The 27,604-nt window shown below is 45.5% G+C and overlaps 2 protein-coding genes across 2 annotated transcripts; one reads left to right on the top strand and one right to left on the bottom strand.

Moving 5' to 3' along the window:
* The first annotated feature begins 1,294 nt into the window (after window positions 1–1,294).
* Window positions 1,295–24,888, top strand: LOC114866718 (synaptic vesicle glycoprotein 2C-like). Its single transcript, XM_029168812.3, has 13 exons — window positions 1,295–1,681; window positions 6,316–7,192; window positions 12,217–12,397; window positions 14,098–14,249; window positions 17,362–17,495; window positions 17,600–17,689; window positions 17,758–17,868; window positions 17,954–18,042; window positions 18,546–18,710; window positions 20,663–20,796; window positions 21,768–21,971; window positions 22,154–22,313; window positions 22,438–24,888. The coding sequence occupies exons 2-13, from the start codon at window positions 6,586–6,588 to the stop codon at window positions 22,619–22,621; spliced, it is 2,211 nt and encodes a 736-aa protein (XP_029024645.1). The 5' UTR covers window positions 1,295–1,681; window positions 6,316–6,585; the 3' UTR covers window positions 22,622–24,888.
* LOC114866719 (proteinase-activated receptor 3) lies at window positions 24,477–27,330 on the bottom strand. Its single transcript, XM_029168813.3, has 2 exons — window positions 27,137–27,330; window positions 24,477–26,945 (listed from the first exon to the last, which is right to left on the bottom strand). Exons 1-2 carry the CDS (start codon window positions 27,201–27,203, stop codon window positions 25,927–25,929), a joined length of 1,086 nt encoding a protein of 361 aa, XP_029024646.1. The 5' UTR covers window positions 27,204–27,330; the 3' UTR covers window positions 24,477–25,926.
* Window positions 27,331–27,604: the final 274 nt, after the last annotated feature.

Below are 27,604 nucleotides of genomic sequence, written 5' to 3'. Positions count from 1 at the left end.
TGCAAGAAAGTGTCGTACAAAACAACATGAAGCTCCTATTATTGGAAAAACATGACATGAGTGAAGTATCAAGATGAATGCATCTAGAAGACATTAGCAGGAAGATGCAAATTTCTTTTCATCCATAAAAAAAAGTGATCATTTTAAACATCAGCTAAAGCAACAAATAAGCAAGCACTCAAAGGTGTGCAAGCTGTAGATGAGTGGAGTATGCAATTAGATAAAAAACATAACAGTGCCTCCTGATGCATTTTGAAGCAGACCTTTACTAACGACATGCTTTGTTTTTGTAAACCCATTCAATTATGTGCTCACCAGTGTGCGTAATTAGAAATCCATTAAACTCCATATCACCCATCCAGCTAATTTACTCAAAAACAATTTTCCTCATACTTTCTGAACACATTCTCCCAGAGGCTGCATTATTGAGAGGTTTGGGGAAAACATGTGAACATGTCAAAGGTAATTCAAAATTACAGGACCAGATGTGAGAAGATTTCAGTGAATTAATGACTATAAAAACAGGTATTTTGGACTCAAGCGGGTTTACTCGTATAGTTTCAAGGTCTTTAACAAGTTATTATGGAACCCAACAGATAAGCTGCAGCTGTTTGAATCGTGGTTGTGACTTTAACCTCCTGAGCAATAGGTGGCGCTCAACAGCACAGACAGAAGGATGCGCACTAACATCTTACATTTGATAGTTTCAAAATCCAAGGATCGAGAGTCAGGTCGAGCCAGGCAGGTTCAGACAACAGGAGGACAACCAGGAGTGAACCCCAGCGAACATGTAATGCTCATACCGACCGGTGGAGCGATGACAATCACTGAAGCTCAGAGCCTCCCTGTTTTTTAATGGTGGCTCTAGAGACTAAACATAAAACATGAATTTCATTTTATTTTATTAGTTTATCATTTTAAAAGCCATCTTGAATATTTAAGTCTAGGTGATATCAAAGAACAGATGAACTATTTCCAATTTAAGCTGGTAACATAGCCTGAAGTATTAAATATTTGTACAGTAATAACAGAATAATCGTTTGTTTTAAGTTATTATTATCAAATTTCCTCATTCCAGGCTATTATTGTGATCGTTTGCGGTGTAATTATCCATACACTGTAAGTCATTAAAACTTACTTTGAAGGAGACCGAGTGAAATCACACTCAGTGAAGCTGGTGGCAGTTTGCCGTATTACCGTAGCTTATGATTTAATGAAACCGACTTTCCGTGCGTCACTGGCTCTTAGTTGACGTTACGGAGCGAGCAACAGTCCGTCCTCCCTCGGTAAACTTCTTCCCCGGCAGCCACGGTCATTTCAGCCTCGCCTTTGTTCCGCTTCAAACTCAGCAGCCCGCAGCTGGACGCGCCGCGCAGCCTCCGCGTGCTCGTCGTCGCGCGCAGGACACGCTCCTACTATTGATTTCCGTTACTACGGCATCCTCCCCTCCTCCTCCTCATTCTCCTCCTCCCCCATCACGCTCACGCTTCCCACCTCCCCTCAGCCTCTCGCCTCTCGCCTCTTCCTGGGACTGCAGCAGTGAAACCGCTGCATCGAAGAAGACAAGAAACAAGAGATCTCGGCGCGATGCCCACTACCTCTGCCGCCGAGTAGAGAGGGGAATCGGGGAACGCTCGAGGCTCCGCGAGCTCGCTACGATGCGCCCGCTCCTCCGTGCACTGTAAGTATTTTTCTGTAACTTCGTCTCGCTCTGCATTCAGCCACTAGATCGTATCACCATGCGCCCTATTGGATGATTTAATATGCACGATTGAAAGAGGCGGTGCAGGTTAGGGCGACTGAAAATCCTGCTTTTAATAGTGGGAATGCATCGTGACTAACCTGCCGTGCGCATGATTGACGGGAAAGTTGAGGAACTTTCAAAGAGTTTTTCCGGCAGCAGCATTATTCGCTGTGCTTGGAATAACAGAATGACACATGCCTTGAACTGTATTTGACCAGAAATCGCTGCTATGTCCTCTAACCAAAGCTCATCCAAGCCATAAAGTCATTGATGCTCGTTTGCTCCTCAGGGAAAGTTTAGTAATGCGCAGCGCTGAGCCGGCTTGTGCTCAGTCCAACCTGAAATGTACCGTAATGACTCGTCGGGGTGGGGGGTGTTTCCGCGCTGACGTGAACCGTGGTCACGGATGGATGAGTTGATACGCGCGCACGGCGGAGGCGACCCCGAGCTCATGCGGACGGAACGAATCCGCAGTGAGCGAGCGAGCGCATCCGTGCGGCGCTCGGCGCAGTGCGGGGACGTCCGTCCAGCTGCAGGATTGATGCCCGGCCAGCAGGACGGGGCGTCGCTTAATTACGGGACGCGGCGTGCGTCAGAAGCCTCGCTGGTGATTGATGTGGTTTCCTGGTCGTGATCCGTGGGCTGTGACTGTAGAGACGCGGTGCGGGCTGCAGTAGTAAACGCTGGAAGTGGAACAAAGAGCGGGGAAGTGACAGATGAGTTTGGCTCAGAGCTGCTCCAGGAGCATAAACAGGAAGTTTTATTGGATCATCTAGAAATTGTGACCAAGCAGATGTTGACTTCGGGGATAAAGGTTCCATATGAATAGATTATTGTCATTAATGTTTGCCTTGGGCCAACGTACCTCTGTTTGCTTTAGCTCAGCAGATGATGGTGCAGGCCTGCATTCAGCTTGTTTCAGCCTTTTCTATTGCTGCGATCTCGTCTTCATCTATATTTAAACACACAAAGGTTCAGCTTTGATGGCTCTGCATCACATGTCATGAAGAGGGGCAGATGGCGTGAGGATGCAACTCATCTACGGCCACTATTGGAAAGAGCAAGAGATTCATCTGTTTGCAATGCTCAACACATGGGTTATTTGCTCAAACATCTTGTGATTCAGAAACTAAACAACATATGTTGGATAGTTTTGTTTATGTATGTTAAGCTGTATGTGTGTTTTATGTGTATGATGATGCATACTGTACAGTAGCTTCCATACAGTCCCTGACCCGACCCCCCCCCCCCCCCACACACACACACACACACAAGCATACGCGCACACACGCGCGCGCACACACACACACACACACACACACACACACACACACACACACACACACACACACACACACACACACACACACACATCAAGTACAGAATGGCTGAGCTAAAGTGTAAGGACCGAGTCAAGTCAACCAAACCGTGCTACTGCAGCTTGTGCATTGATCGTGTGATGCACATGATCCACATCTGGTACAGGTCTCATAATATTTCCATGGTACTCCAGGTGAAGGAAGCCTTTGCAGCTCACGTGTGACCAAAGCTCACGTTCTGTTTGGTTCACTGTTCAGAAAATAACTGAGCATGTTCATTGAAACGTGCTCTCATTTTGTGTTCCTGCAGTGAACCTAGTGGCTTGTGTTGGCTGAGTTGTTTTGCTGCTTGCTTTCATGCATTCACCGTCCCCTCATCACAACCAGCCAAGGCGGATGGCCATCCACTCTGAACCTGACTCTGCTGGAGGTGGGATTTGTTTTCCAATGATGATTCATTGGATATTGTGACTGAGTCTCAAATGCAAATAAAGAAACAGAAAAAAAATGGATTTGACTAATTTTCTAATTTTAAAATGCATTTTGACACGTAACAGGGCATGTGGACAGGCAGACTGCTTCTATCTAATCACGGTTTGAGCAGTGACTCAGGGGCCCCACAGCAGGTTGGCTCAGCTCCACTGTGTGTGTGTGTGTGTGTGTGTGTGTGTGTGTGTGTGTGTGTGTGTGTGTGTGTGTGTGTGTGTGTGTGTGTGTGTGTGTGTGTGTGTGTGTGTGTGTGTGTGTGTGTGGACACTCGTTAGTGGTTCCCTTTACAGCAGTGAAAGCATTCAGTGGATCTTCCTGGACAGTTGTGTAACAGCAACAGGCTCTGAAGTGCTCATTCCTGATTTGGTGTTGAGCCGCCAGTATTTTTGTTTTACCTGCTCTGAAATATTTGGTCTTAAGTATCAAGATCTTTCATAAAATAACCACTGACCAAACTTGAAGCTGTAGCTATATTAGAGCTAATACATAGTCTCATCATCTTCTTCCATTCAAATCAAAGCATGCAAACTCATTGCGTGTGTAGCTCATAAGTCCTGCATCGTTTCCGTCCAATCGTGAACCTCACCTATGTAGCATCTGTAGAACTCGGCCTGCGCGTTCGTCACATAATGTGCATTAGCGAACGCTCACTGCAACCATCTGTGGGCCCTGCACAAAGCCTGTAGGGCTCCGCTCACATGATTTACATTTACATAATCCCAGCGTCTGATATAGAATGCATGTTCTGCCACATACAGTATAAGCGCAGCAGCCCAGAGTTCTGCACAGTGCGTTTACCCCAGTGTGAGCGCGTGCACCTGTGAGTGATTAATGAACGTGGCTGGGTGGCGTCAGCGGGCCGTGACAACCCGACTGCTCGCGCCCGCCGTGCTGCTGATTCAGAGCTCACAGGAATTTTGCTGATTGTTGAGATTACGCCATGAAGCCAATTCACAACGGAAAGTAAGGGGTCGCCGCCAAAGACGAAATAAATTCACTCATGTGCGTTATTAGCTTTCTTGCTTATGTCGAGGTTGTATATAAATCTGTATTTAACTGTAGAGTATGTGCTTTTTTTGCTGTGTGTTTCGTGAAAGCGTCGTGTGCGTTGCTTCAAACGGGACCGGACATTTGACTGGCTTTAAAGAATTATCTCCAAGGCTCCAACTGCATTGAAAGACGTTTAAATGTCAGCATTAATGACAATTTGCATAAGGAGAAGAACAGTTAGCCTATCATGAACAGCTTAAATGTCAACAGACGATTGATAGCTTTTGTACTTTGCGTTGCCTAAAAAAATACAACGACTTTGAAATCTTTGGTGCACGTGGATGACGGAGATGAAAGGATCGCGAACGGAGGAATAAAGACGAGGCAACCGCGAGGGGGGAGGTGAAATAACACTGGAAGTAGAGTAGATACGCTGGCTGTGTCTTAATGAAAAAATAAATAAACAATTCTGTGTTATGAAACATTTTCTCAATATCTTGAATCCCAGTATTTTCATCTCGGCCATTTGGTGAGAAACTCTCAGAGCACATCTTGAGGTTAATCTCACAGATCAGCAAATTTCACTACAGCACCTGTTGTATAAATCCTGTTAACTACAGTACAAGAATAGCATTTATTGCTGCTCGACCTTAGTGTTTCGATGAGTCCATCACTTTGTGTCGTGTCTCACCATTTAACCATGCTCAACGTTTGTCAAAACCCTTTTGTTAAATCGTGTCATTGCTGCAATGCACCAAACTCTCCTGGGCTGCTTTACATTGCGCTGGAGCTCTGGCACCTACGTTCAAATGACTGATCCCAACTGATGCTTTATCTAATGCCGCAGAGCAAAGGTGAGCAGAAACACCATAGATCAACCTGCCACGGCCTGCTTCGGCACTTGGCCCAGCCCCAGCACCTTTTCCCTCCAGGAACTGTACGTTCACATGCAGCATCATAAGCCTAATGCACGGAGACGGACTTTGGGTTCAGGTTTCCACCATCACTATGAATGCGAACAGTTTTACAATCCTTCTGCTTATTAGGTATCATTATATAAATGCCAGGTAAGCAAAGGAGGTGCAGACTCTGTTACATTAAGTAGCTGGCCACCAAAATGCCACGTCTTGTGTTTTGCATGTGCAGCATATTTGTGTTTGTGCAGGTGGTAATTGGCCTGTCAGGAGTGGAGCCGCTGAAGGTTCTTTAAGTTTTGCTGGTGTTTCTTTTTTAGCAGCATTTGGTCGCTGCAGGTTGCAGCGTGGCAGACAGGGGCTTCGAGCCTGATGTGTTGACGGGTTCAGAGTAAGGAGAGTCACGCAGTCTGTAATGCAGCCCAAGCCGAGAAAATCAAAATCAACAATCCCAATAAGAGAATACCTATAAGTGAGGAATACTGTGTATATTGGATTCATCTCCATCTAGTTCCATTTAACATAAATATGCACAGAAACATTATAAAGATGTCAAGTTGTAATATTCAAATATCTATAATTTGTGTGGTTTTAATATCATATGTGTCTGTAGACTTGTTCAATCACATACGTCACAGTTCTGTAATAAAATTCTTTTGCTGTTGTTCTGCTCTCAGCAGAATGTTTCCCCTTCATTAGTACGCTGCCCTTTTATCAGTTTCAGTGAGAGGCCTGGCTGCCTCCGTGTCGAGATGTTCATTCTGATGTTCTTTCCGATGTGCCAAGAACCATTACCATCAACAGTTTGGGACCGACGGCTTTTAATCAGACTAAACTTGCTGCTTGTCTGTGCCTGCAGGCCGACAGTCTCTGCGACGTTGCTCCGGCTGAAGTGAGGGTGAGGATCTCCTGGTCACCGTCTCAGCACCGCCCGCCGTCCCCTCCAATGGAAGGAGACATCATTACCTAATCATCGTGTCCTGGCAGCTGACTGACTCCTCAACACCAGCTCTGTGGGAATACAGCACCAGGAAGAATAAAGGAAGTTTGTAATTATTGCACCCCGTGGAATAAAAGCTCAATATAGTTGAATTAAAAGACTTTTCGTGCCAACTACCACTGTGCCAAGATGGATGATACACATAACAACAGGACTTCCTTGGCCAAAGGTGCCAAGGACATCGCCAAGGAAGCTAAGAGGCACGCTGCCAAGAACTTCAGCAAAGCTGTTGATCGCGCCTCGGATGAATACTCCACTCACCGCAGCTACAACCGCTTCCAGAACGAGGACGAGGACGACAACAACTACAACGCCCACTCCCACCCCGACGGCCGCTACGGCAACAACGCAGACGACGACGAGGAGGGCGCCTCCAGCGACGCCACCGAGGGCCACGACGACGAAGACGAGATCTACGAGGGCGAGTACCAGGGCGTGCCGGCCCACGGCGGCGGCAAGGCCCGGGACGGCCAGGTGGCCCTGGGCCAGCCGGTGCCCGACAGCCTGAAGAGCCGCAAGGAGCTGGAGAATGAGAGGCAGGCGGACGAGGAGGAGCTGGCCCAGCAGTACGAGCTCATCATGCAGGAGTGCGGCCACGGGAGGTTCCAGTGGCAGCTCTTCTTCGTGCTCGGCCTGGCGCTGATGTCAGACGGCGTGGAGGTGTTCGTGGTGGGCTTCGTGCTGCCCAGCGCCGAGACGGACATGTGCGTGCCCAACTCTGGCGCCGGATGGCTGGGTAAGACTCCACGCAGCATCGACTCCGCCGTGGAGAGGTGTGGGTGCCACTGACGAATGGTTTAAAGGAGTTTAGATCGTTCCTTGTTTAGTCGTGCATCAAATTTATAAAGCAGCCCATTTGAATGGGATCACGCAGTGCTTACACTGACATGATGGCGCTCGTGATGGAGGCGGGGGCAGGTTAGAGTTACAGCAGCTGGTAAACGGTTATATGAGCTCACTTATCAAATATGTTTAGTCTCAGGTTCTGCTGTGAGATTCAGTCCCATTTACAGCATCAGTGTGACTGCCACACACCCACAAAGGTTTTTAATACACCCTTAGACTTTTTCCTGTTGAAAAACAATAACGTACAGGCAGCACAGTTGCCATTACTGTAGATTAACAGTGCTTTAATGTAGCTGAAATGTACAGTTTAGCACCGTTTTAGTAAATACAGCATTTTGTACCATAGTAGTATACCAGCAAAATATTGGCTAATATTTAGCAACTAATTACTGTTTATTTACACCTTGTCTAGAATATGTATATTTACAGATTTGTATCGTTAAGAATGTTATCCTGTGTCAGTTTGCAATGTCACAGTTTCCTCTGACGAGAGAGAAATGTTACTGCCATTCCCCCTTCCATAAGTGCTTTTACCTTAAATTTAGACATCCCTGTCTAAACCCACATCATTTATCAACTGTAAGGATCTACACTTGTCATGCACAATGGGACTTGTTTGAAAATGTCATGTAGTTTACTCATTCCAACGAGCAAAAAAAACCCACTTACCTATTACATTGACAGATGAAGATGGGTGAAAATTCAAACTGGACGGTCGTCTCAAGCATCTGGGCTCACTAGTTGCTTGTATTGCCATTATGCATTGCAATATTGTAAAGTACTTTCTTTCCTCAAAAATCAATAACGTAGAAAACTTGCAAAACACATTTTTTGAAGCAGCAGCATGATGTGAATTTTACAAAATAGAAAGCTTAATAGACACTTTAAGTAGTTTATGGGTGTCTTTCTTTCAGCCTCCTAATTATGAGAGTTGTTTATGACATGCAGGGTCGTGCATGGGGAGCAGCATTGGGTGACTGTGATCTCACTGTTATGAGTGCCAGCAGGTTGTCATGGCACCAGGTATTTGGATCTTTGAGTGGGAGGTGTGTTCAGCTGGCAGGAAGTTGTGTGTTTGTGCTCCCCTACAGTATGTCGCTCCACTACTTATCTCCAAAATCAAAAATAAGCTTCTGCCACATTTAATATGTCCGGCAGGGCTTAAAAGATATTGCTGCACCCTTCTAGAACTTTCACATCTAATCCGACTGTACCACATCAGCTGACCACATCCCACCTCTGCGCCATCGGGTCGTTTTTCTCAATACGCTCATCTGCTCAGTGCCAAATGAAGCATCGCTCCAATGTTGTCTTTTCTCAGCCGCATTGTGTGGGTGTACAACTAAAAACAGAATGCTTTCCATGTTACCTTGGGGGGGGGTCGGTGTTATTATTCACCCAGATTTCATTCTGTTCTGACTCATCTCTCAGGAGACAGGAGGGAAGGGAGAGAAAGAATGAGTCATTTTACCAACTCACTCACACGTTGCATAAATCAAGGATGTGTGCATGTGCTGATGCACATAGAAAGAGCAACCTTAAACAAGAACTAATTGGGTGACTACGTTGATGACTTGTGGACTGAATTTATAGGAAATTCATAATTAGCTCACAAAAGCATTAATCCACGCATGCCCCCCCCTCTCCTGGATCTCTGTGTTACATCTGGAACGGCACCTTCTGTCTGTCTGTCAATTTCCCCTCTGGATTGACTTTAAGCCCGAGGTGCTGTATGCATGGAATGAATGAAATAGGGCATACTTAGTGTCATCCAACCGCAAATTAAAGGCAGCGTGGTTTATAGTGGGTCAACAAACCGTTGCAATAGGAGATAATTGTTAAAATGCACATAACAGCGCAAACTGTGCCTCTTCATATTTGTTGCATTCAGGTCCAGAGGGACCCTAACACATCTAAAGGCTTCATTACTGTATATATGTATACCTTCTCTAATCCACAGTAAGTGAATCTAATGGAGTACTATGAAAGCGGAGGTACTGTACGTACAGTATTTGTTTCTGTACTGCTCTGGTGTCTCCCTCCTGCTCTAATCCCCCTGTAAAGTTACACTCACAGCCTGTCTGTGTCTCGTGGCCCATCTGAAGATATGGGCTGGAGTTAATCTCTGCAGCATTGTGTTTCACCGCAGTTTAGCTATGGTAGACTGGCTCTCACCCCCACCCCACCCCCCCTGAAGGGAGATGGAGACTCTGCTTTCATAGCCTCTCTCTCCCTTTTCTCCTCCTCTAACTGTAGCTTATACGTGTTTTCCTGCATCACCTATAGCTTTTTTGAGATGTTCAAAAATCTGTTCACCTGTTCACTGTCCACATAAAGAAGTCAATAAAATCCGGTTGAGTTGATGGTTTTGCACTTTCTGCCCCTGTTCAATATAAAACGTGACCTTCCTACTCTCTCGCTCTCTCCCTGAAAATCGGGTTCTTTTACTAAATGCGATGCGTGTGTTGAATCATCGTTTTATGCTCTCTACAAAAGCATAGAGCTGGCAGTTCAGTTGCAAAATTTATCACACTCCAAATATTTGTCGCTCAAATGTTCACTGTCTCCTACAGTATGAGCAGCACATGGTGAGTCAGTGAATCAATCTTACTTGTTTGCTTTTTTTGCAGACGTGGAGCTAAATCATTCTTTTCGCGGGTCAGAGTACGGGTCAGTGCAATAACTTTATCACTATTAATATTTACACTTTTTTCTCCTCCTATACACATGAAAATTGGACAACATTATATCGTTGCATGTTGTTATTTTCGTCTTGTGTCGCCTCTAGGGAAGCAGATCTATGGTCGATGAGCTTGAATCAGTATTATGAGTGAACTCCATCACTGCAAACAAATCATCCGGCGTTGATGTAATTAATACCGGAGGAATGTGCTTTTGGTCCTGGGGACGTCTCTTCCTTCCCACCCTCCCACGCTCCTCTATCCTGTGCTACAGCCCACCTGTCAATCACACACTCCCCTGGGAATCCCCTCATCTGTTGAAAACCTGAAGCCCTCGCTTAATGTATCGAATGTTCCCACTGAGGAAAATTAGAGCTGGATTGTGCCGGCTGCTGTCTGTCTGCCAGCGAGCTCCTCTCATCCGTGCCAAGACACCGAAAGGCAGCGAGGAGAGGGAAAAAAAACACAGCAGAAAGGTGTCAACAGAGAATTACGCTAACGCTCAAGAGCTAATTACTGTATGAAATAAAGCATCGCGTGTGGAGCTCCTCGACAACAACTCCAGAGAGCGCTGGATGAATCCCTTTAGATGCAGTGGGAAGCTGCACCGTGGACCGTTACAGGAGCGCAGACGCTGCCTGCCGGGAGCTCCTGCTTCAGAAAACGCTTAGTTGTAGTTCACGTGGGCTTAATTCACGCTCTTTTAGCTGATTTTAGCCGCAGTACACAATCTGTTGCTGCCTGCTGTAAAACCTGACTTTTAATTCAAGCCTAAGCCGCGGAGCAACTGTTGCTCTGCTCCACCGCTTTTTACTGGCCATCGCTAATTAACACGAAAGCCGTGCAGTTCTGTGGCGAGTGGAGGTCGCTACATGTGACCTGGGCCTGACCCCCCCCTCCCCCTTCATTTATTACACACACAAGAGGCCGTAAAACAAAATGAGCCGCTGCTCCCAGGTGGCATCTTCGCCTCCACACGGACTCGGGTGCATCGTATGTGTAGCTGCACCACTCGCAGGACGTGGGTCCGGTGCGGATGCAGCATCTTTTGATATTCAATTAGATATTTTTAGTGCAGTGTGGGGCTTCTTAAACCTGGCTGCCTGTAGGAAGGCTGTCTCTGCAGCAGCGGCACACAGATAGGTCTAGTGCCTGTCACCTGTAATGAATCGCTCGCTCTCAGCATCATGTCTGCGCAGCTTGATAAGCGCCTTTGCGTTCAGCGTATCTGTCCCATCACCGCAGCCACAGCCGGGGAGGGGACCACAGAAAAAGAAAGAAGAGACGGAGACTTCCTCTCCTCGCAGCTCTCTCTGGCCGTGCCTCATCGAACAAGCGCATCTCACCCTCCACACGCATTAGCATTTTTATTAGCACATACAGAGTAAAGTGGATTATTTACTGGCCTGACAACCTCCACCCTTCTCCACCACCAGCCTCTTTCCTTTGTGCTGCATGTGGCGGGGGGACAGGAAGAGAAATGACCCGACTTTCTGCAGCAAAAGGCACCGGCCGGACTTTAAAAGCCGGCCCCCTGCAGAGAATGTCCTCACCTCACGGAGTCAGAGAGGATTTATACATTTGAACACGTCTTTCATGCTAATGAAGCATCTATCGAAGAGAGATTTCACAGTAGCTAATTTAATCCTCTTATGCACCAGCTTCATCTTGTAATGTGTGACCAGATGAGCCTGTAATGGGATACTGCTTGTGTCTGCCAGCGTTCTGGATCTGAAGCCAGACAGATCCACTTTCAGAATTGTCACGAGGAAAGGGAACCCGCTGATTCAGTCCAGGCGAAACAGCAGCGTCGCCGCCTCCTCACACACGTGCGTGTTGTTCTCCGACCCATCGATCCGTTGATGGTGTTTATATAGACTTCCATTTTACACGATCTCACGGCGCTCAGTCGATCGCTGGGAAATAACAGGAGCATTTTCAATCAGAGCTCTGTTCTTTTGCTGATGCGCCGCTTAATGCTTCAGCTGATGTGTGTTAAACTCCAGAATGAACCACAGATTTCCTGCAGCGTGTACATTAGTGCCTGATGGACACGTTTATAGCGTGACCACTGCTACAAAAGTGCAGAAATTATTTGAAACGGTTTCAGTTGATCTCCAGAATCAACCAGAGTCACTTCATAAACAATCCATTCACTTATTACCAGCAGCTTTATGAATCTTTAACTCCTGATGACTGTGAACATTGGCTTCCTTTGCTTCCCTCTGTCCAGGCAGCATCGTCTACCTGGGGATGATGTTTGGAGCCTTTTTTTGGGGCGGCCTCTCAGACAAGTTGGGCCGTAGGCAGTGCCTGCTGATCTCCATGTCTGTCAATGGCTTCTTTGCCTTCCTCTCCTCCTTTGTCCAAGGATACAGCATGTTTCTCCTCTGCCGCATGGTGTCCGGGTTTGGGTAAGTTCACTTCACCCACTGTTCTCGCCTTTTCAGGTCTGATCTGTCCTCCCACCCCCTCCATACTAAGAAGCACACGACAGGAGGTCATTATAACTGGGAACATACAAAACAAAACAGACACGTCAGCAGAAATGAGCCGAGCACAGTAAATGAACATCTGCGCGCTGGCCCGGTCTGCTTGGTCGCCCACATCCTTGATAGATGACACAGCCACCAATCACAGTGAGCTGACATCCCGGCTCCTACGCCACGTGACTGAGGTCAAGCTATCGAGACAAGTAGGCAACGAAACAGAACAAGCGTAATTATGAGAAGATAATAAAAGGATGCAGATTGAGAGCTGCTGGAATAAAGAACCATAAAATGTATTTGATTGTATTTAACTGGCCTTTCACCACTTTAATGGTCTTACTGGATTTACTCTCAGTCCCTTGTGTTAGACTACAGGAAAACCTGCGTTCTACCTTAATGGCTTTGTTTTAAATCAGTAGCTTTAGCTTTTTGTTTAATCCTTCGTCTGCAGATTCCAGTTTATGGTGAGGCTGGAGAAGATTTAGAATCACGCTTACATCTTCTGGGCTTCGCAGCATTTTCGTGCAAGTGTGTGAAAATAAGCAGATCAATACTCTATCGAGCTGTGGTGGGATTTTCTAAAATGTGAGCGAGAGTTTTGCAGGAACATATGTGTTGTGTTGTGTGCTTGTTTTTTAGCCGTGTCACGATGTTGTCAAGATGTTTCCATAAACTCAGACAACTTGAAATTAGGGGCAGAAACTCTTACTGTATAAGATTAATGCAATAGCAATATTACAAATAAATTGACTCACGTGATGGAGCAGCTTAAATGCTGCAGACTCATCAGATTCTTTATTGAAATATTCTACGCTGTTTTCTCATTATCACGTTTTAAAACAACACACTTTTCAACAATAGCATTTTGTTTGATTTACGAAATAGCAGCAGCGTTCAGAGTCTCATCAGTTAAACTGAAATAGATTTACATCCAAAACACCATTAACTGAAGTCTTAGTTGCAGGCTGGTGTCACGTCCTTTATCATTTACAGCTCGATGGTGATTTCTCTTTGTTTTTATTAACCCTGGAGTCTCTGAGGACACAGATGGATGTGCGGACGTCCGCTGACACCTCCTGATGGTTCGGTGCTGCTTCACGTCACGTAAACAGCGTGATCCAGCATTTACTAGTTGTATTAGCAGGGGTCAGTTGTGTTTAATGCGAGATGTTTTTTCCATAATGAGGACAATTATTCAAAAACCCTAATGTAACAATAAGGTATGAGGAAATGTAAAGGCCGAGATTCAATTAAATCACTTGTAATATCCTGTGCGCTTTGGTGCCTTTTCATTTTCTCTGCTCAGCAGATGATAGAATGTTTTTTTCCCCTTTATTGTAGGAACCATTATTATTTCAATTCTTATCATGGCTTTTGTTGCTTCTTGTGTTTCTTTGATTCATGTTTGTTTTATCCTCGTATGGATAATGATACAAATGATCCAAACTGTATTCGTGTAGCTTATAAAGCAATTCAGCTGCCAGCGCCTTTGGTTTTGCTGTTGCATTCGTAAATCATTCAGCGTGCTCGTCAAGGTTCGGCATGACACACATTAACGAGGACAAATGAGGATGGGCTGCTGAAGCATACTGTACACTGCTAATTACAGCAATCTGTAATTGCAGGATTGGCGGAGCGGTACCAATAGTATTCTCGTACTTTGCGGAGGTGTTGGCTCGGGAGAAGCGAGGGGAGCATCTGAGCTGGCTGTGCATGTTCTGGATGATCGGAGGGATCTACGCCTCAGCCATGGCCTGGGCCATCATCCCCCACTACGGTGAGTAATGTGGCATCTGAGTCATTGGTGACATGAGCAGGTTTTCTTGAAGTGAGAGTGACACAGAAGTTTCTGAAAAATACAAAAATGATTAAAGTAATAAATAACTAAAACTCATGCAACATAAAATAAATACATTACACTTAGTTACACTAAGCATCACATTGTGTTAGAATAAACTGTGACATGTAGAATTTGCTGAACAGTCTTGTGACCTCATGTATTACCACATCATGTATATCTGCCATAGACTGATAATGCAAATCAAGGAGGACAACATATAAAAGCTGGCTCTCCTGCTGTAAAGGAGATAGAAGCATGGCTGACCTGAAGCATAGCTGCAGAAGCATCAGATGACAGATTGCAGGCTTCTAGTTGAATATATTAATAATATCGATGTTGGACTGTTACCAAACTGCTGGAACTGAGCAGGGTAATTCTAAGTATTCCCTGCTTGGACTTGTTCTAGTGAGGTGCATTTTGGACCCCGTGGCTAAAGAAAATGGACAATCTGTACATCTGAAAATAGAGGCAGAACAAAGCGCCACGTTCCCACGGGAGGTTCAATTCCAGTGCGTGACAGCTGTTTGACACCAGTAGTAACCTCTTGCTTGTATAATAATATATAATACACAGGTATGTAATAATATGATGGTGGTGCATTCATGTTAGATACAAGAAATGATGAAGCAGTTAGGCAATTTACAGAAGCTGAAATTGTGTTTTAGGAGGTACAATGAAGAGAAAGGCTAATGGAGAGCCCCCACTGCCAAGAATCAACTGCATCACTAGTTTAAATAGCGCTGCAAACAGTGATGGAAATAAAGTTTGAGTTGATGATGTGATGCTCCCTGCTGTAGCGCGGCATATACGGTGCAGCATGATGCACAACGTGTACGGAACATTGCAAATACTTCTTCAGCTGTGGTGCTTAAATTGGGAAATGAAGACCCGCGAGGGCTCCGACGAACGGGAGCAGGTGGCGGCGTACGCGGTCAATGTGCACACAAAGGCTTTTTGTCCTAAACCGGCCGTGAAATCCAAACACGGCTCCGCAGGGGCGTGGCCGGCGACAGACGAGAGGAGGATGAAACGCTGGGCTGAAACCTTCGGCAACACTTCATCGCCATTAAAAGTTTACAGCAGCGCTGTGGTGTAATGTCAAAGCATGTTGCACATCCACTTAAAAGCATATCATGTTGGCAGATGTAATAAACAGCTAGTGAGGGAGCGCTGAAGGATAAAAGCCGGGGAGGAGGTGTCTGACGCAGGATAAGAAATGAAATCAATCTGCTGCTGAGGGTGTGGACAGAAAGAGAGGAGAAGGAGAGAACGGAGGGAGAGATTAGAAGAACATGGGAGGGGGCGCCCTTGATTTATGTGGCCTGTGTCACGGGTAATCGAAAGGTGAAGGGATACGGCAGAGGGATGAAGGGAGGCGGAGAGAAAAACAAAGAGGAAAAGGATTTAAGGGAAAGGCTGAGGGAAGAGGACGGGGCTCGAAGGCGTGTTAATTACATGTAATGAAGCTGGCGACTGTGTAAGATGTGCGTCCGCTTCACTCCAGCCGCTCCAGAGGTCAAACAGTAGCAGGACGCATCACATAGAACGCTCTGCATTTTACCAGTAGACGTGTAGTATTTAAGTCCCAGTCTCCTTTTCATACACGTTGTTATTTGGACGACGATGTGTCAGCTCCTCTCTGTGAGCGTGCCGACAGAGGCTCATAATTGAGGTCAATTGATTAGACGCCGGTGTTTTAACACGTTCCTTCTTCAAGATGCGGTGGCGACTGGTTAATAGGTTCCGCCGCAGTGCTCCTCACATTGACTGGTGGAATAGGGTTGACACAGTGCAGACCTCTGAGCCTGTAGCAGCCACGCTCCCATACATATAGAAAATGACACTGGTGATCTCATGTAGCTCACGTGGTCGGACAGCGAGTCAGAGGCAGAGACACAAATTAAATGAAATTTAAATGACTTTTAGACAGTAACAGTAAAGAGTCACAATATATATGTGTGTTTGTTTGTTTGCTTTTCAATGTATAATGTGCGTACGTGTGGCTAGAAGGTGTGACACAGCATTAAAAGTCTCAGTTACTGTAGAGGGGGGACATAAATCTTGGGGAGTATCTGAATCACTCAGCCATCCCCTCCAGTCCATTATAGCTATAATCCCCTTAATGAGGTTTGTAGTGGTACAGGCTGGAGCAGCCCTCAGGCCACATACACACACACACACACACACACACACACACACACACACACACACACACACACAAGCCTGTACGTAAAAGGGCATACAAACACACTTACAAACATACAAACATACAAACATACAGATGTGGCTGCTTGTATATTCATGCTGGTTTTCCTGGAAACATATTTGTTGTTAATGTTTGATATGCTTTTCTAACATTGACCAAAAATCTAATATGTAATTTTTACCTGAAAATATAACGTTGTTGATTTGATTTAAAGCCTGAATGGACACAGTGGTTTAAACTGTCTCTGTGTGTCTCTCTCCATGGTGCTGAAATACACTAACGGTTTAGTTCAATTCAACTTCTGGCTCAAATCTACACAGAGGGTAGGAACATGTCCATAACATAGCATGGAATAGTAGCTTCATTGAGCACACACATGCTACTTAAAACATGAGCTGTGCTTCAGGCAAGGTTCAACAATATGAAAGCGTGCAGAACAGATTTGTGTAAGTAGAGATGAGAGAGAGAGAGAGAGAGAGAGAGAGAGAGAGAGAGAGAGAGAGAGAGAGAGAGAGAGAGAGAGAGAGAGAGAGAGAGAGAGAGAGAGAGAGAGAGAGAGAGAGAGAGAGAGAGAGAGAGAGAGAGAATGGGACAGGACAGCTAGTGGCATGATTTAAGGAAGATGGTGTGTGTCTAAATGCTAGTTGACCTCCAGGTTAATTAATTTCATTAGAGACATTAAACCCATTATAAGGTTGTGAGGAACATAAACAATGGCAACAGACCTTCAGACCCTCCAGCTGAGTTTGAGTCCGGGAGTTTCACACCGCGTGTTTTTGGCCGCTCTCATCTGCCGCTGTGCCTCATTAGATCTGACTGTTTGTGGCCTTTGCTCTCGCACAGGCTGGAGCTTCAGCATGGGTTCGGCCTACCAGTTCCACAGCTGGAGAGTCTTTGTGGTGGTGTGTGCGCTGCCATGCGTCTCCGCCGTGGTAGCTCTCACTTTTATGCCCGAGAGCCCCCGTTTCTACCTGGAGGTGAGCAACAGCGAGAGTCTGACGCATTGACGCAACTAGCCTTTGATTTATGTATGTGAGTGAAATTTACTGTAAGCGTAACACGTCGAGCTTCGCCGTCCTAGATGGGGAAACACGACGAGGCCTGGATGGTGCTCAAGCAAATCCACGACACCAACATGCGCGCTCGTGGAGAGCCCGAGAGAGTGTTCACGGTGAGTATCGGTCGTCCTCGGTGCTGCAGTGGCGCCAGCGGGTCACAGATCCGTGTCTCCCCCTGCAGGTGAACAGGATCAAAATCCCCAAACAGCTGGATGAGCTGGTGGAGATGCAGAATGAGTCAGCCAACCCTGTGCTCAAGGTCCTCTCCAAGATCAAGTCCGAGCTCAGAGGAGTATGACGCCGCCCTGACTTTATCCTTCAGCTTTATGGTTCGTAACAAATCCACTAACACAAGTCTTTTTTCCCCCGTGCAACAGATCTGGTCGACTTTCTTGAGATGCTTCACCTACCCAGTGAAAGACAACACGCTGAAGCTGGCTGCAGTCTGGTTCACTCTGTCTTTTGGGTAAGAGGAGCCTAAATGACTTCCACTTTTATTACTCAGCTCTTCCCTCGTGCTCGGGGCGAAGCTGAGTCATCACTGCCTTCCGTCTCAATAACGGCGTGTCAGTGAGGTGCTTATCGCCGAGGCAGGTGCGCTCTCATTTAAATCCTCTTGATGAATGTTGACAGGTCCGATCAGAAAGAGGGAAGGTGCCGTTCGGCTTTTCCCCCGCTGCCTGCTTTAATGAATTACAGTATGTACATGCCGACAGTGTTCAGCCTCCAGGACAGTCCGTTACAATTAAAAACACACACAAGTAGGCTGAGTTGTTTTTGTTATTATTTTGTCGAGCGGGTTGATTGAATACTTACAGTTAGGTCTGTTTATGCCAGACGCTAATGTGCTAAGCAGCCAAGTGAGTGTTATTAGCATTACAATTCATGTGTCAGAATGTCAGCGCAGGTTTATTGTATGTATGTATTATATATTGTGAAGGTTTTTCAGGAGCCTGTTCTTGTGTCCAGGTACTATGGTCTGTCCGTATGGTTCCCGGATGTCATCAAGCACCTCCAGGCTGACGAGTACGCCTCCAGAGTGAAGATTCACAACAGCGAACGCATTGAGGACTTCACCTTCAACTTCACTCTGGAGAACCAGATCCACAGGAACGGGGTCTTTCTAAATGACAGGTACCAAAAGGGAACCGAGACCCGCGGGCCTCGCTGACCACAGCGCTGTGCTCGGAGCTGCTTGTCCCGTTATGGGATAGCAGCGCTATTTGTCATTCCCCGAAACAACACACCGCAGCCGCTAAAATTAATCCTGCTGCCTCTCCCGCACCCCCAGGAAATTAAAAGGCTTATCTCGCTCTCTTTTTTCTCTTTCTCACTTACCCATGCACACACACACACACGCGCACACCACACACACACACACACACACACACACACACACACACACACACACACACACGCGCACACAAACACACACACACACACACACACACACACACACACACACACACACACTCTCCGGATGTGTTTCTTACTTAAATGTACACAAAGGCTAGTGGGAAAAGACCTATCAATACCTTGGCTGCACATTTATTAAGAGATTAAATCTAGACCAGTGTCATGGTCGTGACTGCAGCTGGCAACACATACATATACAGTACACAGATCAATAACACATGTATCACACATGCTAACAGGGGTAACAGAGCCCAGCTACATGTAAAAAATCCTCTTTTAACAGTGTAATTTATTAGCACAGTGACATGTCCTTAAGTAGCAATTATATGTAAAGTATTTATTAAATTAATTGCGGAAATTACATAATAGAATAGAATAGAATAGAATAGAATAGAATAGAATAGAATAGAATAGAATAGAATAGAATAGATTAGAATAGAAATACTTTATTGATCTCCGAGGGGAAATTAATTTTGTCCCAGATGCTCAGTACAAAATAAGAAATCGCACATATAAAAACAGACCATATAAAGATCTGACATGTAGACATAGAAATAGAAAAAAATATATTTTACATATATAAAGTTACAATATGGTTAACCAATATGGTTATGAAAGAATGGTGGTGTGTGATCACAGCGATCTCAGAGGAGTTATAAAGATTGATGGTAGTGCACTTTGGAAGTCACTTATGCTTCACAGGGATGCTGTGCACAGGATGAAAACCATTCTCAGAAACGCCTCGTAGCTTAGACAGTATTCTCCTATTGGACACTACTGTTAAATTGTCTATCTCCATCCCTCCAATGTCACTTGCTTTACTGATGCGTTTGTTGAGTCTATTCCAGCTCTCAGTCCACTGCCCCAGCACACAGCAGTAAACAGAATAGCACCAGTGCCCACAGACTCATAAAACAACCTCAGCGTGTTTGGACAGATATCGAAGTGACCTGAGCCTCCTCAGGTTTAGAATCTTACCTTAGAATTCTTAGAATCTACAGTGCTTCCTCAGGTCCACCGCTACTGTAGTTCTTTAGTCGTCGCCACAATAAGCTGCATGTGGTTCTGTTCACACCAAGTGACAAACGCATCAACCACAGCCCTGTATTCTGACTCGTCACCCTTATTAAGACATCCAACTATGGCAGAATCATCAGAAAACTTCTGAAAACCTATGATTGCCGTATAAAAATACTACTGATCCTATCAGCTACTACTAGTGCTAAAAGTGCTGCTTTTTAATAGCCCTCCAGCAGAACCAGGGTGAGCGTAGGTGACCGTCTGCCTCCGTCTGTAGGTGGCAAACAGAACACAGGTCGTTTGGGACAGAATCTGATGATACCTGTAGAAAGGAAACGAGAGAGAGAGAGGAGAAGCACAACTACAGAAGAAAGAAGACACAGCGTTCATGACGTTAATGATGTGGATATTAGCCCCTTTCTGAATAAATAATAGAGAATTCAAATAGTTCCTGTTGGCCGTCGTGCATCATTGTGTTCATCTACTGTAGCAGCTCCTCATTTAATTGATTATAATGTGAAATAGTGCACATCAGCGTGTTTGCTGTGAATTATGTTTCTAATCCCTGTTGATCCTGCTTCACTGGATGATTCGTGTGATCTTTATTAGACACATTTCCCTTCCTCTCTGCCTCCTCCTCCTCCTCACAGGTTCATCGGCATGAAGTTCAAAGCTGTCACATTTATTGATTCCTCTTTCCTCAACTGCTATTTCGAAGACGTCTCCTCGGTCGGTTCCTTCTTCAAGAACTGCACCTTCGTGGATTCCTTCTTTTACAACACGGGTGAGTCGTCGCCTGCTCTGTGTTTCCTTCCACCTATAGGAAATTCTGCTCACTCAGTCGCTCTGTGTCTTTGTGACAGTTCATTTAGGATCCAAGCTTGAGAGTGAAGAAGGAATAGGTTTAGCATTTATGGCTTTTTTATGCTGCTAAATTACTGCTTAACCTTCTGCCCCTGCACATATTGCCTTTCTGAACTCAGGTGCATGTAGTTAAAGCAGAAAGTGAGCTGTGATGGGTTATAGTCCACAAAAGCACCAGCTCCAGGAGCTGGTTACTGTATTAGGTGTTTTAGCTGCTTGATAAATAAAAATAATTGTAACAATAGGTTTCACTACGTCCCGTGTGTTATAAAAGGGCAATGCAGTCTTTATGTTGCTATTTGAAAGCACCAGCAGGCGCGAACGGAACGAAAGGAGAGGTGCTGCACGTGTTCTGAGAGAACTGGAGCTGAATCAGACCATGTGGGAGCTCAGGGTGGAGGAAATGTTCTCCCCCAGCACACGGGAACGTCAGGTTGCCGGTAACGCCCCGTGAAGCTGGGAGTATCTTTGCCCCGAGCAATGTGTCCCCAGAGATGCAGGGGATGAAGGGAAATGAGGAGAAGCAGAGGGAGAGGAGTGTTTCATGAAAGCAGGGAGGTTTAATATTAAACCATATCTGTACAGAATAGAACATGCCCATGTAGTGCGCCTATGAATAAAATGCAAATGTACTATTGCAAGATTTAGGGAAAACCAGAGAGATTCTTTGGAAAAACCTTTGTTCACACATAAAATACAAGATGTCTGAGTCCATCAAACTTGAGATCAAAGTACACTTACACACAGAGACAACTAAGAATATGCACCACTTAAAGTAACACCATTGAGTATTACATTAAGTAAAATACTGTACCATAGCAGCAATAATAGCAATAATTGTTATTAAAGCTCTGCAGGACTACTTTTTTAAATTGCTTTTCTCATTTACAGATATTGATGACGTCAAGCTCACAAATTCCAAAGTGATCAACAGTTCCTTCCACCACAACAAGACAGGCTGTCAGATGACGTTTGATGACGATTACAGCGCCTACTGGGTCTATTTCGTCAACTTCCTGGGAACCCTGGCTGTGTTGCCTGGGAACATCGTCTCGGCTCTTCTGATGGATAAAATAGGACGTCTTAGCATGTTGGGTACGGACTTTTGGGGACCTGCTGTGACCTTTTGTTCGGACTATGAATAGCAGCCCTTTCTCCTGCGAAATGCCTTGATCTCCTGTGTTGCTGGTCTTTTGTGACTGCAGTGACCTCTGCTGACGTAAATGGGGCACGTTTATGATTGTGAAGTCAAAGGCGCTTCCTGTTGTGTCCTGCAGGAGGCTCCATGGTGCTATCGGGCATCAGCTGCTTCTTCCTTTGGTTCGGCACCAGCGAGTCCATGATGATCTTCATGCTGTGCCTCTACAATGGCCTCAGCATCTCTGCCTGGAACTCCCTGGATGTAGTGACCACTGAGCTGTACCCAACAGACAGGAGGTACATGTACTGTAAAGGCATTTACCTGTATAAGCCTAAATAAGCTTAGAACCACTGTGTGCTTTCTGAGTTTGGAAGTGAATAGTGACTTCCACATTTGTTCCTGTGTCTCGGTCTCCTCCAGGGGAACGGGCTTTGGCTTCTGTAACGCCATGTGTAAGCTGGCAGCAGTGCTCGGCAACCTGATCTTCGGTTCGCTGGTGGGGATCACCAAGGCCATCCCCATCCTGCTGGCCTCGTCTGTGCTGGTCTGCGGCGGCCTGGTCGGCCTCCGACTGCCGGACACGCGTGCCAATGTCCTCATGTAGACCTCAGCTCAAAACAGAACCTTGTGAACCAGGTGTTTGCTCAGTTTGCCGAATAATAATCCATTTTTATGTCACTTTAAAAGCTTTGCTGCAATCGTTGGAAGTTATTATTTTATCGATGTTGTTGGCTGCCTCTGCACATGCAAACACAGGACGAGTGTGATTGTTATTCTGTCACCTCTGAGAGAAATACCTGGTAAAGCAAGACACTAAAATGCAGTTTTCCTAAACAGAGCTACAGATATTAGGAGTCGAATGAGTCGAGTGTCGGTGGCTGCTGACATCACCTCGTGGTAAAACTCTACATATCGGCAGCTCATTATCAGACATGGGCTGTTCCACATGCAGTCTAAAACTGCATGTGTCATACAGTAGCTGCAAAAGACTTGGACTTCTGACAGCTGCTCTTAATGGAATAGTTTGACATCTTGAGAAAACTTATTTGTTTGCAGTTACGGTAAATAAAAACCAGTTCATATACAGTAATGAAACAATTACCTTTAGATGCTACGTTCAACAACATGTCAGTGACACATGAATACAACAGCAATTGTGCAAAGTTTGCTTTTTGTTCATGCTAAGCTACGCTAACCAGGGGCCGACTGTAGCCCAGAGTTCCTCAGTCATCTAACTCTCAAAATGTCACACTCCTCCTTTAAGAGAATGTTATTTTGTAAATGCTGTGTATTTTTTTTAGGAAGGTTAATTTTTTTATTTATTGTCATTTTGTTTTTAGCTGCTGTGCTTTTTGTTGGCGTTGCACACAGTCAATGAGGTTCAAGCTTTTTGCTGCAATTTGCAAGAATAACAAGGCCATAGAATAAAAAAAAAACCTATATACAATAATGTAGGCTAGTCAACATGGGCAACTTCAGCAGCTACATTTCTAAAATGAAAAGAAGAAGTTTACATTTTCTGCTTTTTACAGTTTCAGACTTTTGAGATTGAAAATCTTTTGTCCGAACGCTTCCTCTCGCGTCGTGTTGTGTTTTGTCTTGTTGCTCTTCGCCGCGATCTGATCCGTCAAGGAGACTTTTTACTCTTATAGAACTCTTCCTCTTTCTCTGTAAGTCGTTTGGTCGTCTGGCTCTGTTCTTCCTCCCCTGCCTCGCTGCTGCAACCTCCAAAACCCAAAGGCCTTTCTCAACTGTCGTGCCTCTCTCTCTTCTCTCTCTCTCTCTCTCTCTCTCTCTCTCTCTCTCTCTCTCTCTCTCTCTCTCTCTCTTTAACAGTGTCACTATCTCTCTTCCAAACCTTGCCAGACGCTTCGCTGCTCTGTCCTGCCCTCGTCTCATGACCCTGCAGTGTGTTTGTTGTGCGTGAGTGTGAGTGCTCTAAAAGATCCAGCAGGCATCTTGCATATAAACAGATATGTGAAAGCCACGCTTTAAACGTTACCTTTGATAACTATGAGTACAGTCTGTACAAAATGCCAAGGCTAAACTTCCTCAGCGTGAAGCGTCGTTCTAGGAACTATGTCTTTTTTTACCATTCAGCTCCATTATGCTTAGTCAGATAATCAATAGCTGGAAAAACCGACACCTGCAAACTCAGGCACTATTCGAATGAACAGACTCTTTCAAATAAAAACTCTTGCTGCTTTCCTAAAATTAAACAGATAATTTATGAGAAACGCAATATGTTTTTTTCCTTCCAGTCATTTTCAAACAAACATCAAAATGTGTTTCTGTTGCTTTGATCATATTTAACACACGGTAAAAAATGGATTCCCTTCTTACAGCCATCATTTTAACCGATGAGGATGTTTGATGCTTTAGCTGCCCGCTCGTCTGCATCGACCCTTCAGACTCACTCTTTCCAGATGAAATCCTGCATGTTTGTTACTGTTGCTCTGTTGTGCGTGTTTTTTTTTCCTGTTTCTGTGTCTTTGCTGTTCCTCCGCAGGGAGTGAATGTATCATCCTCGTGTCTTGTCAGATTTTATGTGGACAGGTGTTTATTATACTGAGCTGACTTCTAGGTCACTGTGAAAAGGCATGATCTGTAGTACCAGATGTTCCCCAGCAGGGAGGCTCAAATCCTCATGTTTCCTGTCAGTTTAACTGGAAAGCCACTCAAAATGCCAAGTGTGACTTTCTGATTTGAACACCTTTGCTGTCAAACTAAACGTGTCGTGTAAAAAAAAAAAAAACAGTCTCCAGTCCTCGATATGATTTATTTTAATAAGAAAAGCTTCAAGTGGACGCAGTGCAAAGGTGGATTCCTCCGGTGTCTACGTGCTGAATAAAGAGTTTCATTTGAACAACTGCCAAGTGTCTGTTAGTGGTCAGTGTCCGAATGCAGCTGCACCCACTTCCACCAGCAGGTGGCACCATACACACACAATCCACAAGCGTGCTTTAAGGATTTATCCAGAGGCTGGTAACAAAGCTTTTCATAAAGCTGTTAGAGAAACTGCATCAAATTACACATCATCATATTATTCTGTTGTAGAAAGAGATATTGTTCATGATAACATTCAAGGGTAATCTTCACAACCACACCACCACTTCCATGTTCAAGCATTTCTTCACACGCTGTCAAAATTCACAGAATCCAGCTGAGATGATGAAGCTGCATTATTTCATTGGGTTCTGCCTTCAGAAGGCAACCACACAACCACAACGATAATAATCTGCATCATGGTCATTGACAGCGCTGTTAAAATATAGGCATATTTATAATCTTGTACAAATGAGGTAACGGTAATTAACTTAAATCCTTTATTGTAGGTACTAACTCCAGTTTGTGTGTTTTAATCAGACATGTTAGTACAAACATCAAAAGTGCAGACTTGCAGTATATACTGTGCATGGTTGTTTACAAACAGATAAGCTGTAATTTTAGGAAGTGTTTATGTGTGTGTCATTTTGGGTTTGTGCTAACATCACATCCTGGCTGACAGGAAAGATGCGTCAGTAATAGAGGGCTGTAGGCAAATCAGACATTAGTTCCTTTTTCATACGATAAGGAAGGTATGACACACTCACTGAAGCTCTGCTTGGAATCATCATATGTAAAACTATACAAAACAACATTGACGGAGTAACAATTATTATTAGTAAAGCTCCAATTAGAAATCACTTACTCAATTTCCCACAAAATATAAATGTTGGAATGAGTGGTTGTTAAATGAATTTCTTCTATTTCACATTTTTTACTCAATTTGTCTGTCATCATTCTGAGAACTGACAAATCTTCCTTCCTTTCCAGTACGTTCATGTCATACAGCATTTCCTTGGTATTGTTGCTTTTAGTTTCTCTTTGGATTTCAGCCACAGAGAACAGTCCAGACACCATCATCTCTCAGATGGAGATACTCACTGTTTTGCCTTTAAAGGCCTTGCACAATCTAGAACCTGCAGATCTGGACATGATGACAAAGAGTAAAGGGTCCAGGCAAGCATGGAGGCAGCACAAACACACCGCCACGTTAAAGTGCACGTACAAACTCTCAGTGCCGTCCACCGACAACTGTACGTAATGGAGGAAGTGCAGGACTCCCGCGGGGGTGAAACACGCCAGGAAGATGATGAAGTTCAGGGAGCTGGCCTTGATGTACATCGCCCAGTTGAGCTGTGAATGGTTCAGCTCGCGTACGATTCGGGCGTAGCACGCGACCGTGACCACCAGTGGCAGCAGGAGGCCGAAGAAGGTCAGCAGCAGGTTGTACCACAGCCAGAAAGCGTGGTAGCCGCCGCTCAGGGGCAGAACGTCGTGGCAGGTGATGGTGCCCAGCTGGGGCAGCGAGTAGCTCTGCTGGACGAGGAGCTCGGGCACGGTGGCGGCCGCGAACACCAGCCACACGGCTGCCGCCGCCCAGGCGCTGCACGTCCTCTTGGGGAGGCGCTTGTACAGGAACGGGTGCACCACGGCCAGGTAGCGCTTGATGCTGATGCAGGCCAGCGTCTGGGCCGAGCAGTACAGGTTGCCATAGAAACAGGCTGTGACCGCCCGACAGGCAGGCTCTCCCAGAAGCCAGTGGTTGCCATAGAGATGGTAGCGAGCCTTGAAGAAGAGGGAGAGGAGGAGGAGGAGGTCGGAGAGGGCCAGGCTGCAGTAGAGGATGGCGGAGGACACCTGCCGAATTTTGGAGGCCAGGGCACAGAGGATGGCGACATTGGTCGGGATCCCGACGGTCATCAGTATAAGGTAGACCGCTGGGATGACCCGGGTGCTCAGGGGCCCACTCAGGTACTCCGCCGTCCCGTTGCTCTGCAACAGCAGTTGTGGAGGGGAAAAAGGAGCCTGAGTCCCGTTTGGGTCTGTTGGGGGCTGACGCGTGACTTCAATGCCTTGGAATGTTCTGGGCACTGGGAAGTTCTCTGCAACCAAAACAGACGTTTTTCAATGCTGTGCTGAGTTAATGATTCTGACATGAGTGACTCAGAAACAACCTGAGCCTATTGTTTTACTGAGACCTAGCAGGAAATCACGTTGTAGCCTAACAAATACAAAACCACAGGAAGCGTTTCACGGTAGCTTTTTGTTTCACAGCAGCTGCTTTAAATCCTACCGTTTTGCTGAAGTGTAGCAGTCACACAGAGAACACAGGCGAGGAATAACAGCCGCAGATGCTCCATGTTGTCTCCTCTCTCTCGCGGCCGCGCTCACTTCTCTTTACTGGCGGCTCCCTTTCGCATTTGGTTGGCTGCCACCGTCACATCTGTCTCCTGTTTGTGATTCTGTGGGTGTGCACCAGTTGCAAACACCCCTCCTCACACAAATGACTTCACCAGCACAGCAGAAAATGCGGTTTGGATGTGAGATTCACACTTACTGCATATGCCTATGCAGAGAGACATGAGGTAATATTCAGAAAAGAGGTGACAGGAAAACCTGACTAAAGATGATAAGCTTGTCCAAACATGAAGCATTGTTTAGTCTTTGCTGTTGCTCATATGTGAAGAAATGACAGCGTCCTATTTTTCTTCTTAGATCCATAAAACACAACTTTTGTTTCTTGTTGGCAATAAAGATAAGA

Source organism: Betta splendens, chromosome 12 (genome assembly GCF_900634795.4).
Source record: "Betta splendens chromosome 12, fBetSpl5.4, whole genome shotgun sequence".
Lineage (NCBI taxonomy): Eukaryota > Metazoa > Chordata > Actinopteri > Anabantiformes > Osphronemidae > Betta > Betta splendens.
Note: the sequence above shows the minus strand (reverse complement) of the source record. Positions and strands in the feature narration are given on the sequence as shown.